The following is a 16,256-nucleotide window of genomic DNA, read 5'->3' as shown; positions in this document are numbered from 1 at the left end:
ATGTCAGTGTTGAAGTACACCAGGATGAGGAGGATATGGGTGTTGCTGGCGCTGGGGAGGAAATTGACCAGGAGGATTCTGATGGTGAGGTGGTTTGTTTAAGTCAGGCACCCGGGGAGACACCTGTTGTCCGTGGGAGGAATATGGCCGTTGACATGCCTGGTGAAAATACCAAAAAAATCAGCTCTTCGGTGTGGAACTATTTCAACAGAAATGCGGACAACAGGTGTCAAGCCGTGTGTTCCCATTGTCAAGCTGTAATAAGTAGGGGTAAGGACGTTAACCACCTCGGAACATCCTCCCTTATACGTCACCTGCAGCGCATTCATAATAAGTCAGTGACAAGTTCAAAAACTTTGGGTGACAGCGGAAGCAGTCCACTGACCAGTAAATCCCTTCCTCTTGTAACCAAGCTCACGCAAACCACCCCACCAACTCCCTCAGTGTCAATTTCCTCCTTCCCCAGGAATGCCAATAGTCCTGCAGGCCATGTCACTGGCAATTCTGACGAGTCCTCTCCTGCCTGGGATTCCTCCGATGCATCCTTGCGTGTAACGCCTACTGCTGCTGGCGCTGCTGTTGTTGCTGCTGGGAGTCGATGGTCATCCCAGAGGGGAAGTCGTAAGCCCACTTGTACTACTTCCAGTAAGCAATTGACTGTTCAACAGTCCTTTGCGAGGAAGATGAAATATCACAGCAGTCATCCTGCTGCAAAGCGGATAACTGAGGCCTTGACAACTATGTTGGTGTTAGACGTGCGTCCGGTATCCGCCGTTAGTTCACAGGGAACTAGACAATTTATTGAGGCAGTGTGCCCCCGTTACCAAATACCATCTAGGTTCCACTTCTCTAGGCAGGCGATACCAAAAATGTACACGGACCTCAGAAAAAGACTCACCAGTGTCCTAAAAAATGCAGCTGGACCCAATGTCCACTTAACCACGGACAAGTGGAGCAGGGCAGGGTCAGGACTATATGACTGTGACAGCCCACTGGGTAGATGTATGGACTCCCGCCGCAAGAACAGCAGCGGCGGCACCAGTAGCAGCATCTCGCAAACGCCAACTCTTTCCTAGGCAGGCTACGCTTTGTATCACCGCTTTCCAGAATACGCACACAGCTGAAAACCTCTTACGGCAACTGAGGAAGATCATCGCGGAATGGCTTACCCCAATTGGACTCTCCTGTGGATTTGTGGCATCGGACAACGCCAGCAATATTGTGTGTGCATTAAATATGGGCAAATTCCAGCACGTCCCATGTTTTGCACATACCTTGAATTTGGTGGTGCAGAATTTTTTAAAAAACGACAGGGGCGTGCAAGAGATGCTGTCGGTGGCCAGAAGAATTGTGGGACACTTTCGGCGTACAGGCACCACGTACAGAAGACTGGAGCACCACCAAAAACTACTGAACCTGCCCTGCCATCATCTGAAGCAAGAAGTGGTAACGAGGTGGAATTCAACCCTCTATATGCTTCAGAGGTTGGAGGAGCAGCAAAAGGCCATTCAAGCCTATACAATTGAGCACGATATAGGAGGTGGAATGCACCTGTCTCAAGCGCAGTGGAGAATGATTTCAACGTTGTGCAAGGTTCTCATGCCATTTGAACTTGCCACACGTGAAGTCAGTTCAGACACTGCCAGCCTGAGTCAGGTCATTCCCCTCATCAGGCTTTTGCAGAAGAAGCTGGAGACATTGAAGGAGGAGCTAACACGGAGCGATTCCGCTAGGCATGTGGGACTTGTGGATGGAGCCCTTAATTCGCTTAACAAGGATTCACGGGTGGTCAATCTGTTGAAATCAGAGCACTACATTTTGGCCACCGTGCTCGATCCTAGATTTAAAGCCTACCTTGGATCTCTCTTTCCGGCAGACACAAGTCTGCTGGGGTTGAAAGACCTGCTGGTGAGAAAATTGTCAAGTCAAGCGGAACGCGACCTGTCAACATCTCCTCCTTCACATTCTCCCGCAACTGGGGGTGCGAGGAAAAGGCTCAGAATTCCGAGCCCACCCGCTGGCGGTGATGCAGGGCAGTCTGGAGCGACTGCTGATGCTGACATCTGGTCCGGACTGAAGGACCTGACAACGATTACGGACATGTCGTCTACTGTCACTGCATATGATTCTCTCAACATTGAAAGAATGGTGGAGGATTATATGAGTGACCGCATCCAAGTAGGCACGTCACACAGTCCGTACTTATACTGGCAGGAAAAAGAGGCAATTTGGAGGCCCTTGCACAAACTGGCTTTATTCTACCTAAGTTGCCCTCCCACAAGTGTGTACTCCGAAAGAGTGTTTAGTGCCGCCGCTCACCTTGTCAGCAATCGGCGTACGAGGTTACATCCAGAAAATGTGGAGAAGATGATGTTCATTAAAATGAATTATAATCAATTCCTCCGCGGAGACATTGACCAGCAGCAATTGCCTCCACAAAGTACACAGGGAGCTGAGATGGTGGATTCCAGTGGGGACGAATTGATAATCTGTGAGGAGGGGGATGTACACGGTGATATATCGGAGGATGATGATGAGGTGGACATCTTGCCTCTGTAGAGCCAGTTTGTGCAAGGAGAGATTAATTGATTCTTTTTTGGGGGGGTCCAAACCAACCCGTCATATCAGTCACAGTCGTGTGGCAGACCCTGTCACTGAAATGATGGGTTGGTTAAAGTGTGCATGTCCTGTTTATACAACATAAGGGTGGGTGGGAGGGCCCAAGGACAATTCCATCTTGCACCTCTTTTTTCTTTTATTTTTCTTTGCGTCATGTGCTGTTTGGGGAGGGTTTTTTGGAAGGGCCATCCTGCGTGACACTGCAGTGCCACTCCTAGATGGGCCCGGTGTTTGTGTCGGCCACTAGGGTCGCTTATCTTACTCACACAGTCAGCTACCTCATTGCGCCTCTTTTTTTCTTTGCGTCATGTGCTGTTTGGGGAGGGTTTTTTGGAAGGGACATCCTGCGTGACACTGCAGTGCCACTCCTAGATGGGCCCGGTGTTTGTGTCGGCCACTAGGGTCGCTTATCTTACTCACACAGTCAGCTACCTCATTGCGCCTCTTTTTTTCTTTGCGTCATGTGCTGTTTGGGGAGGGTTTTTTGGAAGGGCCATCCTGCATGACACTGCAGTGCCACTCCTAGATGGGCCCGGTGTTTGTGTCGGCCACTAGGGTCGCTTATCTTACTCACACAGTCAGCTACCTCATTGCGCCTCTTTTTTTCTTTGCGTCATGTGCTGTTTGGGGAGGGTTTTTTGGAAGGGACATCCTGCGTGACACTGCAGTGCCACTCCTAGATGGGCCCGGTGTTTGTGTCGGCCACTAGGGTCGCTTATCTTACTCACACAGTCAGCTACCTCATTGCGCCTCTTTTTTTCTTTGCGTCATGTGCTGTTTGGGGAGGGTTTTTTGGAAGGGCCATCCTGCGTGACACTGCAGTGCCACTCCTAGATGGGCCCGGTGTTTGTGTCGGCCACTAGGGTCGCTTATCTTACTCACACAGTCAGCTACCTCATTGCGCCTCTTTTTTTCTTTGCGTCATGTGCTGTTTGGGGAGGGTTTTTTGGAAGGGACATCCTGCGTGACACTGCAGTGCCACTCCTAGATGGGCCCGGTGTTTGTGTCGGCCACTAGGGTCGCTAATCTTACTCACACAGCTACCTCATTGCGCCTCTTTTTTTCTGTGCGTCATGTGCTGTTTGGGGAGGGTTTTTTGGAAGGGACATCCTGCGTGACACTGCAGTGCCACTCCTAGATGGGCCCGGTGTTTGTGTCGGCCACTAGGGTCGCTTATCTTACTCACACAGCGACCTCGGTGCAAATTTTAGGACTAAAAATAATATTGTGAGGTGTGAGGTATTCAGAATAGACTGAAAATGAGTGGAAATTATGGTTTTTGAGGTTAATAATACTTTGGGATCAAAATGACCCCCAAATTCTATGATTTAAGCTGTTTTTTAGGGTTTTTTGAAAAAAACACCCGAATCCAAAACACACCCGAATCCGACAAAAAAAATTCGGTGAGGTTTTGCCAAAACGCGGTCGAACCCAAAACACGGCCGCGGAACCGAACCCAAAACCAAAACACAAAATCCGAAAAATTTCAGGCGCTCATCTCTATTCTGAACACCTCAGACCTCACAATATTGTTTTTAGGCCAAAAGGTTGCATCGAGGATGACTTTGCTAAGCGACACAAGTGTGCGACACAAACACCTGGCCCATCTAGGAGTGGCACGGCAGTGTCAGACAGGATGGCAGATTTAAAAAATTGGCCCCAAACAGTACATGATGCAAAGAAGAAAAAGAGGTGCAATGAGGTAGCTGGATGGCAAAGCTAAGCGACACAAGTGTGCGGCACAAACACCTGGCCCATCTAGGAGTGGCACTGCAATGGCAGACAGGATGGCACTTAAAAAAACTAGGCCCCAAACAGCACATTATGCAAAGAAGAAAAAGAGGTGCAATGAGGTAGCTGTGTGACTAAGCTAAGTGACACCAGGGACTTGCAGTCAGGGGAGGCAGTGCCGCCCCTGCCATATTTAGATCTGATGGTAAGAATAAATCAAAAAAAGATATTTATAACACAGATTCTGTGTTATAACTAACTTCTTTGTATTACTCTACTAATTTTTTCTGTAAAAAATCTAGCTATACGTGGATGGGAGGCAGCAAGAGCGCTGCCTCCCACTTACAATATTAAACTGTATGAAGCGGGGGGCGGGGCCACGGCCGCGAGCTGGAAAAGGCCATTGCAAATAACGAGTGAATGAGGCACCTCTCTCTCTGCCTCAATGACAGGGCTGCAGGGACGGATCAAGAGGGGGCGTGACACACTGCTGTCTGATCCTCCTTGAATGGACTGACTGGTTTTCATTGCTCATGCTCAGTCCTCGGCTACCTGCCTTACCAGCCCCTGTGCATCCGTCCATACATGACTCCACTGGTGGTGGGGCTCGGCAGGCAGCTCCTCTTGGACCATTACGGCGTTGTCCTACTAACGCAGTGTACTCTGAGGCTCCCTGATGGACCAGCTGTCCAGGTCCCGCTCCTGACTGCACTATTTCACAACCTTGAGTAGACAGGCCACCTAGTGCTGCTGTTGGCCCCCTGCAGGTTCATAGGACAGATGCTTGGAGCAGTGACAGCATGCAGTGATGGGTAAGGCATACCATCCAACATTCGTGATAGGTGAGGAGGGACATTTGGGCGACGAAGATGCGGCAGATTTTCAAATAGGGGTGTGGCCTATTAAAAGGGGGCGTGGCTTTGCGGGAGTGCCTCAATCGCGATTCATGACCCCCATTTTTTTACTATGGGGGCATGCCCAGCTCTCTGTGAGCTGCTGGCATGCCCCTTCTCCCCTCTGTCTTCAGTGACTATCCAGAGGCGGAATCACCGCTAGGCAACCTAAGCGGTTGCCTAGGGCCCGATAGGTCCAATGGGGCCCGTAAATCCCTCCCACGGAGATCCGCTGCTCACTCAGAGTCTCTCAGCTCCATCTTCCCACTGATCCTAGGCTGCTCGCTCCCCACCGACGGACACCTCACAGCGGGAGACATAGAGATAGAACGCCGCCGCTGATTGATAGGGAGGATGCCTCCCTCCCCTCGGACCCATACCCGGGCCGCTGACAGACCAGTTGAAAGCATGCCCCGGCAGACTGTCTACACAGTAATTGTAGTGTGACAGCTGCCGAGTGCCTGCTCGGAGGCGGAGCAGGCAGCTGTCACACTAAACACTGCGCAGTCTGCCAGGGCATGCAGTAATGCTTTCAACTGGTCTGTCAGCGGCCTGGGTATGGGTCCGAGGGGGGAGGGGCATCCTCCCTATCAATCAACGGCGGCACACTATCTCTATGTCGCCCGCTGTGAGGTGTATGCCACTCTACTCGTCACTGTGGCGTGAGAGGAGAGAGAGGAGGTGTGCTGTCCTCACACTGGGCTCACAGTCAGCCATTCATCAACCATAATGAGTGCAGCTGACTTATTGTAGTACGCAGCTGCCGGCCTTAACAAGTAGATAGTGGCCTAGCCTGAAGAGAGAAGTTAGGCCCCTTCCCACCCCTCCTCTCAAATCCACATCACTATGACTGTTAGCGCTTTTGGTGTGTGGCACGGCCGCTCCTGATTGGGTGACAGTCTGCGGCAGATTTGAAAAAGTGGCGGTCATAGGAACCGCACCAAAGACACCGATCACAGCCTCCTCTGCTGCACCGCTGCCGCCCTCTGTCTCCTCCTCCGCTGCACCACCGCCATCCTTAGCCTCCTCACTGCCACCCTCAGTCTCCTCTGTACCTCCGCCAACTCCCACAGCCTCCTCCGCATCATCTCTGATACCCCGCGCTGACCACTTCCTCCTCGTCCACCGCATCGCAGACCACAGCCTCCTCCGCACCGCCGTGCTCAATAGGTAACTTTACCCTGCTGCCTTTCTCTCTCCGTAGTCCCTACTGTTTGCTCTTGCTGTCCCTCCTCTCTGTCACTCTCCCTGTCCCTATGTCCCTGCTGTCACTCTCCCTGAATTCTGGCTCATAAGAGTGGTCATTCCGAGTTGTTCGCTCGGTAATTTTCTTTGCATCGCAGCGATTTTCCGCTAATTGCGCATGCGCAATGTTCGCACTGTGACTGCGCCAAGTAAATTTGCTAAGAAGTTTGGTATTTTACTCACGGCATTACGAGGTTTTTTCTTCATTCTGGTGATCGTAATGTGATTGACAGGAAGTGGATGTTTCTGGGCGGAAACTGGCCGTTTTATGGGAGTGTGTGAAAAAACGCTGCCGTTTCTGGGAAAAACGCGGGAGTGGCTGGAGAAACGGAGGAGTGTCTGGGCGAACGCTGGGTGTGTTTGTGACGTCAAACCAGGAACGTAACTGACTGAACTGATCGCAGTGGCAGAGTAAGTCCCGAGCTACTCAGAAACTGCAAAGAAATTTCTATTCGCAATTTTGAGAATCTTTCGTTAGCAATTTTGCTAAGCTAAGATTCACTCCCAGTAGGCGGCGGCTTAGCGTGTGCAATGCTGCTAAAAGCAGCTTGCGAGCGAACAACTCGGAATGAGGGCCACTGTGTGGTATAATGTGACTTTCGGCTCATACCGTGTGGCATAATGTGAATTTCGGCTCAAACCGTGTGGGATAATATGAATTTCGGCTCATACCGTGTGGCATAATTTGAATTTTGGCTCATACCGTGTGGTATAATGTGAATTTTGGCTCATAACGTGTGGTATAATGTGAATTTTGGCTCATACCGTGTGGTATAATGTGATTTTCGCCTCATACTGTGCGGTAAAATGTGAATTTCGGCTCATACCATGTGGTAAAATGTGAATTTCGGCTCATATTGTGTGGTATAATGTGAATTTCGGCTCATACTGTGTGGTATAATGTGAATTTCGGCTCATACTGTGTGGTATAATGTGAATTTCGGCTCATATTGTGTGGTATAATGTGAATTTCGGCTCATACTGTGTGGTATAATGTGAAAGGGGCACCAGTACTAGATAGTATAAGGGGTCATACTATTGTGATGCATAATATGTATAAGGGTTATATGGTGTGGTAAACTACATTGAACGGCACGCCCCCTTTTGAGTGGCCACATAATTACCATCTTCACTGAAATGCGTAAAAAGTGACCTGTTTGGGCGCCCAAACAGGACTTTTAGCAATCGCACCCATGACTTTAGTCGGGTTTAGTCACTTTATGCGTGATAACAGGGGACAAGTGAATATCACCCCGTGAGCTCCCGTCACTTTAGACTGGAGGTCGGGCGCAATAAATCAATTAAATATCGTCTTTATTGTCCTTTCTCTGACTGTATTACCCCACAGCCACAGCCCTCTTCAGTCTCTCCACCTGTCTCTATCTCTGCCCCTCTCCCTTTGTGATTGCTCTGTCTTTGTACTGTTTTTGACACCCTCTTTATTACGCCTCTCTCTGCCCCTATTCCTCTCACTATGTGACCCCACTTTCATTGTCCGGTCTCTAACACTATCCCCCAGCCGCCCCCTCCCTCTCTGTCTCTCTTTCTTTCGCTCATCGCATGATAATTTCCGCATCCACACTGGCCAGTGCCTCCCCAGCCATTGATCTCACCGCACGTCACTGAGTGACACAAGTGTGCAGCACAAACACCTGGCCTAACTAGGAGTGGCACTGCACTAGGCCCCAAACAGCACATCATGCAAAGCAGAAAAAGAGGTGCAATGAAGTAGCTGGATGACTTTGCTAAGCGACACAAGTGTTTGTGCCAAACACCTGGCCCATCTAGGAGTGGCACTGCAGTGTCAGACAGGATGGCAGATTTACAAAATAGGCCCCAAACAGCACATGATGCAAAGAAAAAAAGAGGTGCACCGAGGTTGCTGGATGACTAAGGTAAGCATGAGAAGCTGAGCCACCAGTCATGAACATAGGCCAAGGCCTTAGCCTTTCCTTGCCACTTCGTGTAGTGAATGGCATATTGCCAATTTTACGTTTCTCATCAGATAATTTCTTTTTTTTCTGATTAATTTTTGCTTCTTGGATTTATACGCCCTCTATGACATTGGGCATCGGCCTTAGCAGACGACGTTGATGGAATTGCATCATCAATGTTATGACTGGTGGCAGCAGCAGCTTCAGCACTAGTACTAGGAACTGGTTCCTGATCTTCCACTATTTTTCCTCCAAATTGTTGTTTTCCATTTCACAGGACAGCACCCCTTTATCATTACAGCACACAGAACAGTGCCCTTTATTTTAACAGCGCCACTGTATTCTTACAGCATACAGGACCAGTGTAATGTTATTTTAACAGCAGCAGCACCCCTGAATATATACAACATACAGGGCCAGTGTAATGTTATTAAGACATCAGCACCCCTATATTTCACAGCATACAGGAACAGTGTTCTTTTAATTTTTAACTGCACCCACATTTTTATAGCAGACATGGCCAGTGTAATGTTATTAAGACATCAGCACCCCTATATTTCACAGCATACAGGAACAGTGTGCTTTTAATTTTTAACTGCACCCAAACTTTTATAGCAGACAGGGCCAGTGTAAATGTTAGTAAGACATCAACACCCCTATATTTCACAGCATACAGGAACAGTGTACTTTTAATTTTTAACTGCACCCAAACTTTTATAGCAGACAGGGCCAGTGTAATGTTATTAAGACATCAGCACCCCTATATTTCACAGCATACAGGAACAGTGTTCTTTTAATTTTTAACTGCACCCACATTTTTATAGCAGACAGGGCCAGTGTAATGTTATTAAGACATCAGCACCCCTATATTTCACAGCATACAGGAACAGTGTGCTTTTAATTTTTAACTGCACCCAAACTTTTATAGCAGACAGGGCCAGTGTAAATGTTAGTAAGACATCAACACCCCTATATTTCACAGCATACAGGAGCAGTATGCTTTCAATTTGTAAGAACTGCACCCCTGAATTTTTATAGCAGACTGGGCCAGTGTAATGTTAAGACAACAACACCCCTTTATTTCACAGCATACAGGAACAGTGTGCTTTTAATTTTTAACTGCACCCAAACTTTTATAGCAGACAGGGCCAGTGTAATGTTATTAAGACATCAGCACCCCTATATTTCACAACATACAGGAGCAGTGTGCTTTTAATTTGTAAGAACTGCACCCTTGAATTTTTATAGCAGACAGGGCCAGTGTAATGTTATTAAGACATCAGCACCCCTATATTTCACAGCAAACAGGAAAAGTGTGCTCGTAATTTTTAACTGCAACCCAAATTTTTTATAGCAGACAAGGCCAGTGTAATATTATTAAGACATCAGCACCCCTATATTTCACAGCATACAGGAACAGTCTGCTTTTAATTTTTAACTGCACCCAAACTTTTATAGCAGACAGGGCCAGTGTAAATGTTAGTAAGACATCAACACCCCTATATTTCACAGCATACAGAAGCAGTATGCTTTTAATTTGTAAGAACTGCACCCCTGAGTTTTTATAGCAGACAGGGCCAGTGTATTGTTATTAAGACATCAGCACCCCTATATTTCACAACATACAGGAGCAGCATGCTTTTAATTTGTAAGAACTGCACCCTTGAATTTTTATAGCAGACAGGGCCAGTGTAATGTTATTAAGACATCAGCACCCCTATATTTCACAGCATACAGGAACAGTGTGCTTTTAATTTTTAACTGCACCCAAACTTTTATAACAGACGGGGCCAGTGTAAATGTTAGTAAGACATCAACACCCCTATATTTCACAGCATACAGGAGCAGTATGCTTTTAATTTGTAAGAACTCACCCCTGAATTTTTATAGCAGACAGGGCCAGTGTAATGTTATTAAGACATCAGCAGTGTGCTTTACATTTTAAACTGGGATTGGGATATGAAGTTCGGGGGGTTTCGGTTCACAGTAGACCCTGGCCACAGTGCTAGAATCTTCTCTCTGTGAGTGTCGATGCGAGAAAGGAGATCAGTATGATTTGCTGGCATTTGTGATCCTGGCTCTCATAATACCGATGCCGGAATCTTAATGAATGAAATGCCAAACCGGGTAAATATGGGCTATTCTCCTCTCCCCCTACACCTAACCGAAACCCACCCTTCCAGCAGCCTAACCCTAACCTCTTTCCGGTGGTGCCTAACCTAACCCTCCACCCAGCAGCCTAAACCTAACTTTACCCCCCCAGCCTAACCCTAACATCTCCAATGCCGCAGCCTAACCCTATTACCCCCTCCCCTTGAGTGTCACCTAAACTACCCCCACCAGGTCCTACACCTAACCCGCATTATATTTACTTTGGTTGGTATGCTGGCTGTCTGGATTCCGGCGTCGGTGTCCTGATCTTTTCGTAATTCCAACATTGGCATACTGTATTAACCGCATCTCTGAGTAAGGGGTGCATGAAGAATGCACATGGCTTCCCTCTATTTGTAGTGCATCCAATTTTCTGCAGTACTCTACAATCTATAATTAACAAACTTTGAATTTACGGTAATTTTTGATATCTGTAACTCAGGAAGTCCAGGTAATATTTCTAAATTAATACTGTACACAGATGAGCAAAAAAAATAGTTCTTAATTATTTCTTCTATTTATCAGCAGTTATTTATATAGCACAGAGATATTTCTCAGTACTTGACAGAAAATACATTGGCCCTCATTCCGAGTTGTTCGCTCGCTAGCTGCTTTTAGCAGCTTTGCACACACTAAGCCGCCGCCTACTGGGAGTGAATCTTAGCTTTGCAGAATTGCAAACGAAAGATTAGCAGAATTGCGAAAATAAATTTCTTTGCAGTTTCTGAGTAGCTCGGGACTTACTCTGCCACTGCGATCAGTTCAGTCAGTTTCGTTCCTGGTTTGACGTCACAAACACACCCAGCGTTCACCCAGACACTCCCCCGTTTCTGCAGACACTCCCGCGTTTTTCACAGAAACGGCAGCGTTTTTCCGCACACACCCATAAAACAGCCAGTTTCCGCCCAGAAAGTAACACCCACTTCCTGTCAATCACACTCCGATCACCACAACGAAGAAATTTCTTCGTTAAGCCGTGAGTAAAATACCAAACTTTTTTGCAAATTTACTTGGCGCAGACGCACTGCGAACATTGCACATGCACAGTTTGCGACAAATCGCTCCGTTGCGAAAAACACTAATGAGCGAACAACTCGGAATGAGGGCCATTATGTATCTTTTTATCTACTTCTGTCCCTGAAGTACATGCACACATACTACAAAATTTTGTTGGGAACCAATTTACTGACCGGTATATTTTTAAAGTGTGGGAGGAAACAAGAGTACATGGAGACAACCCACGCAAGCACAGAGAGAATATACAAACTCCACGAAGGACCACGGTGGGAAATAAACCCAAGACCTCAGCACTGTGAGGCAGTAATTCTAACCGTAAATGTTTTGCTTTGTTATAATGTGAATATTTATGGCTTAAAAAAGGAAACATCATACGTGGTTTGGAAATTCACTTCAAATACCGTTATCTGTGCAGATGGAGCACATTTCAGTTAAGTGATGGTGTATACGATCACCTGTTATTCTATGCAACAATTCTTCTATTTACAGTACTTCAACGCTTCCGGCACTCCATAGTGTCATATAATATGATCCAGCTTTTCTCCACATTTTGGATAGAGCTGAATCACACCCTTTATCAAGAGAAAATCATATTCATCTTGTATATATTATTTTTTGAGTCATTACAATGGGAGAAAATAGAAACATTTGGATTGTTGAAAATGTAATATAAGCTTCTGGGACATAATTATATGGAATATATATGATTTACCGGCGGTTGTGATGCCGGCTGTCAATATCCCAACAGCGGCATTCCGTCCACCAGAATGCCGACAGTGGGGCGAGAGCTAAGAGTCTCCATGCAGGATTTTTCCCACCCTATGGGTGTCGTAGACACCCACAACTGGGAATATCCCTGGTGCGGCGGGACTTCAGCTGTCGGTATTGTCGGATGTCAGGATTTTGGCGTCGGTATCCTGAAAGCCGGGATCCTGACAGCCGGCATTTTAACTGCAACCCAATTATATTGTTGCTGATGTTATGTTGCAGAATAGGTATTGCATTAAAAAAAAAAAAAGCTTATTATGTAGTAATTTTGTAATATTATTTTAGAATTACATTTTTAAAAACGTATGCTGATTATTCTGTGTTCCATATATTGTTCTGAGTTTATTTATACTGGAATAAAAATGTAACATATACACTCGTGCTGGATAAAGATTTTTCAATCTCCTCCTGTATTATTAATAGAGATGAGCGGATTCGGTCTGTTGAGATCCGAACTTCACCTATATTACACGGGTCCGAGGCAGCCTCGGATCTTCCCGCCTTGCTCGGTTAACCCAAACAAGGCCGAATGTCATCATCCCGCTGTCGGTTTCTCGCGAGATTCGTATTCCATATAAAGAGCCGCGCGTCGCCGCCATTTTCACTCATGCATTGGAGATTGAACGGAGAGGACGTGGCCATATCTGTGCTCAGTGTGCTGCAAATATCTGTGCTCAGTGTGCTGCAAATATCTACGTTCTCTGCCTGAAAAGCTCCATATCTGTGCTCAGTGTGCTGCAAATATCTGATCAGTGTGCTGCATTGTGGCGACCACCAGTATATCATTATAGTACTGTACAGTAGGCCATTGCTGCATCTTGCAGCTCAGTGTCAGACTCAGTTCTAGACAGTATCCTGATCATCAGTGCTCAATATCTGCTGCATTGTTGTGTGACCAGTATATATATATATATATATATATATATATATATATATATATATATTGTCACAATCCAGGTAATTCCTTATCAGTATTTACCTTCCAAATGCCTCCTGAGACTGTCCCAGCGTTCCAAGCCTGGATTCCATCTGCACTGTCTGTGTGCAGCATGCTGCATCTCATTGTCTCTAATCTCCTTACTGTGATTCTGGCAGCATCAGGGTTAAGTTTCACATGCAAGTTACAAACAATCTTTCCCTCCAAAAGCTAACATGGGCGCAGCCATGTTTTCCTGGTCACATGTTACCTTTCAGCCTATCAGCTGCACTCTGCTCTCAGCCTGATTACCCAGCAGCTGCACTCTGGTCTCTGGTTAATCAGCCAGCCAATCCGTTTCCCAGCTGGTATAAATATCTTGTTCCTGGGCTGGAAAGATGTCAGTGCTTCAATTGTCTTCAGTGATTCCAGTGTGCAGTCCTTCCATGGACTTTCTCTGCAGTACAGCCTGACTCTGCAGTGTCTCATCATTGCATCCTGTGACTAGCAGTTACCGACACCAGCTTCCAGCAGTGCTCTGCCCTGCCAGTAACCATCGGTGTTCCACCATCGATCTCCAGTGACCATCGGTGTTCCACCATCGATCTCCAGTGACCATCGGTGTTCCACCATCGATCCCAAGTCGCCATCGGTGTTCCGCCATCGATCCCAAGTCGCCATCGGTGTTCCGCCATCGATCCCAAGTCGCCATCGGTGTTCCGCCATCGATCCCAAGTCTCCATCGGTGTTCCGCCATCGATCCCAAGTCACCATCGGTGTTCCGCCATCGATCCCAAGTCACCATCGGTTTTCTATCATCAGTATTCCTCTGAACTGTGTTTCCTATTACCAGTACCAAGTCATCAGTATTCCTCTGAACTGTGTTTAATAAAACCTTTGAACTTTCCTTTGTTGTCTTGGTCACGCCTTCGGGGATTTGTTCTAAAGGTTCCCTGCATGTCCAAGAACCCTGTACTGCCTCCCAGGTACACATATACCTCAGCCCCTACAACTGAGGCTTCCCCCTGGTCAGCACCAGCCCTCAGTTGTGACAGTAAGCACTGACCTAATGGATCCGGCCGGAGACCAGGTCCAAGCGACCAGGCCGATGCGAGAACTTGCAGCCTGCCTTGAACGTCAGGAGACTGCACAGGGCCATGTGATCCGCTGTCTCCAGGACCTCTCCTCTCGGCTGGATGGAATACAAATAACCCTCCGTGGTTCAGGGGCATCTAGTGTGCCGACTGCAGTACCTTTGGTGGTATCCCCACCCACCATTCCTGTTTCTGCTCCTTGTCTCCATTTACCGACACCTGCCAAGTTTGATGGTTCCCCAAAAGCCTGTCGGGGTTTCCTAAATCAGTGTGAGATATATTTTGAGTTACAGCCTGGCAGTTTCCCAACTGAACGCACCAAGGTTGCTTACATCATCTCCCTCCTCAGTGGCTCCGCCCTCGATTGGGCATCACCTCTATGGGAGCAGTCAGATGTCCTGCTCTCTTCATATGCAGATTTCGTGGCAACCTTCAGGCGCATCTTTGACAAAGCAGGTCGTGTGACCTCAGCCTCCTCTGATATCCTCCCGCTACGTCAGGTGACACGAACAGTCGGTCAATATCTCGTACAGTACCAGATCCTAGCGTCCGAACTTTTCTGGAATGATGACGCTCTTTACTCAGCCCAAGAAGGGGCGTCTGTGTCTACAGCCCAAGAAGGGGTGTCTGTGTCTACAGCCCAAGAAGGGGTGTCTGTGTCTACAGCCCAAGAAGGGGCGTCTGTGTCTACAGCCCAAGAAGGGGCATCTGTGTCTACAGCCCAAGAAGGGGCATCTGTGTCTACAGCCCAAGAAGGGGCGTCTGTGTCTACAGCCCAAGAAGGGGTATCCAATGTTCAAGCTCTAGTAGGGGCATATGAGTCTTCTCAAAAAGGAGTTTCTGATCTGTCAACTCCAGGGGGGGTGCTGGAGAAAACAACCCTGAGAGAGGTGTCTGATTCGTCAACCCCAGGTGGGGCCACCAAAGTTTCAGCCTCAAGGGAAGTATCCAGAGCCAAGTTCCCAGATGGAAATTTTTGTGCTACACATGCAGTTATGAACTCCTGTTTGCCGTCTTCAGAGAGCACCACCCTGTTGGCATCCAGCATGGACCAGGTCCAGGATGGTCTAACTGAACACTCAGATTCCACTCATTCTGGTTCTAACCGGATTCTGACTCTTTCAGTTCCAGCTGATTCAACGGTCTCCAAACTCAATCCTGTCCTATCCGTCGGCCCAAAGTCTCCGCCGGTCTCAGCCGGTTCAAGTTTGTCTGGACAATCTGCTCTTGTCCATAGGTCCAGTACAGTCTCCTCTGGTTCCAGCCAGTTCAAGTTCATCAGGATTCAATCTAGATTCTTCCGTTTGTTCAGGTAAAGAATTTATAAGAAGTGTCCTGGGGCCACTCCTAAAGGGGGGGGTGCTGTCACGATCCAGGTAATTCCTTATCAGTATTTACCTTCCAAATGCCTCCTGAGACTGTCCCAACGTTCCAAGCCTGGATTCCATCTGCACTGTCTGTGTGCAGCATGCTGCATCTCATTGTCTCTAATCTCCTTACTGTGATTCTGGCAGCATCAGGGTTAAGTTTCACATGCAAGTTACAAACAATCTTTCCCTCCAAAAGCTAACATGGGCGCAGCCATGTTTTCCTGGTCACATGTTACCTTTCAGCCTATCAGCTGCACTCTGCTCTCAGCCTGATTACCCAGCAGCTGCACTCTGGTCTCTGGTTAATCAGCCAGCCAATCCCTGTTTCCCAGCTGGTATAAATATCTTGTTCCTGGGCTGGAAAGATGTCAGTGCTTCAATTGTCTTCAGTGATTCCAGTGTGCAGTCCTCCCATGGACTTTCTCTGCAGTACAGCCTGACTCTGCAGTGTCTCATCATTGCATCCTGTGACTAGCAGTTACCGACACCAGCTTCCAGCAGTGCTCTGCCCTGCCAGT

At 47.5% G+C, this 16,256-nt stretch overlaps 1 protein-coding gene across 1 annotated transcript in view; it reads right to left on the bottom strand.

Annotated features, from left to right (window-relative positions):
• The window catches only part of LOC134947918 (mucin-5AC-like), a 125,223-nt gene extending 111,735 nt beyond the window's left edge, over nucleotides 1-13,488 (bottom strand). Inside the window, exon 1 of the mRNA XM_063935735.1 lies at nucleotides 13,338-13,488. Coding sequence (XP_063791805.1) covers nucleotides 13,338-13,416 — 79 coding nt within the window. The 5' untranslated portion in view covers nucleotides 13,417-13,488. The remainder of the gene's footprint in view (nucleotides 1-13,337) is intronic.
• Between the last annotated feature and the right edge of the window lie 2,768 nt (nucleotides 13,489-16,256).

This window comes from Pseudophryne corroboree, chromosome 8 (assembly GCF_028390025.1).
Source record: "Pseudophryne corroboree isolate aPseCor3 chromosome 8, aPseCor3.hap2, whole genome shotgun sequence".
NCBI lineage: Eukaryota > Metazoa > Chordata > Amphibia > Anura > Myobatrachidae > Pseudophryne > Pseudophryne corroboree.
This window is presented reverse-complemented; position numbering and strand designations above follow the sequence as displayed.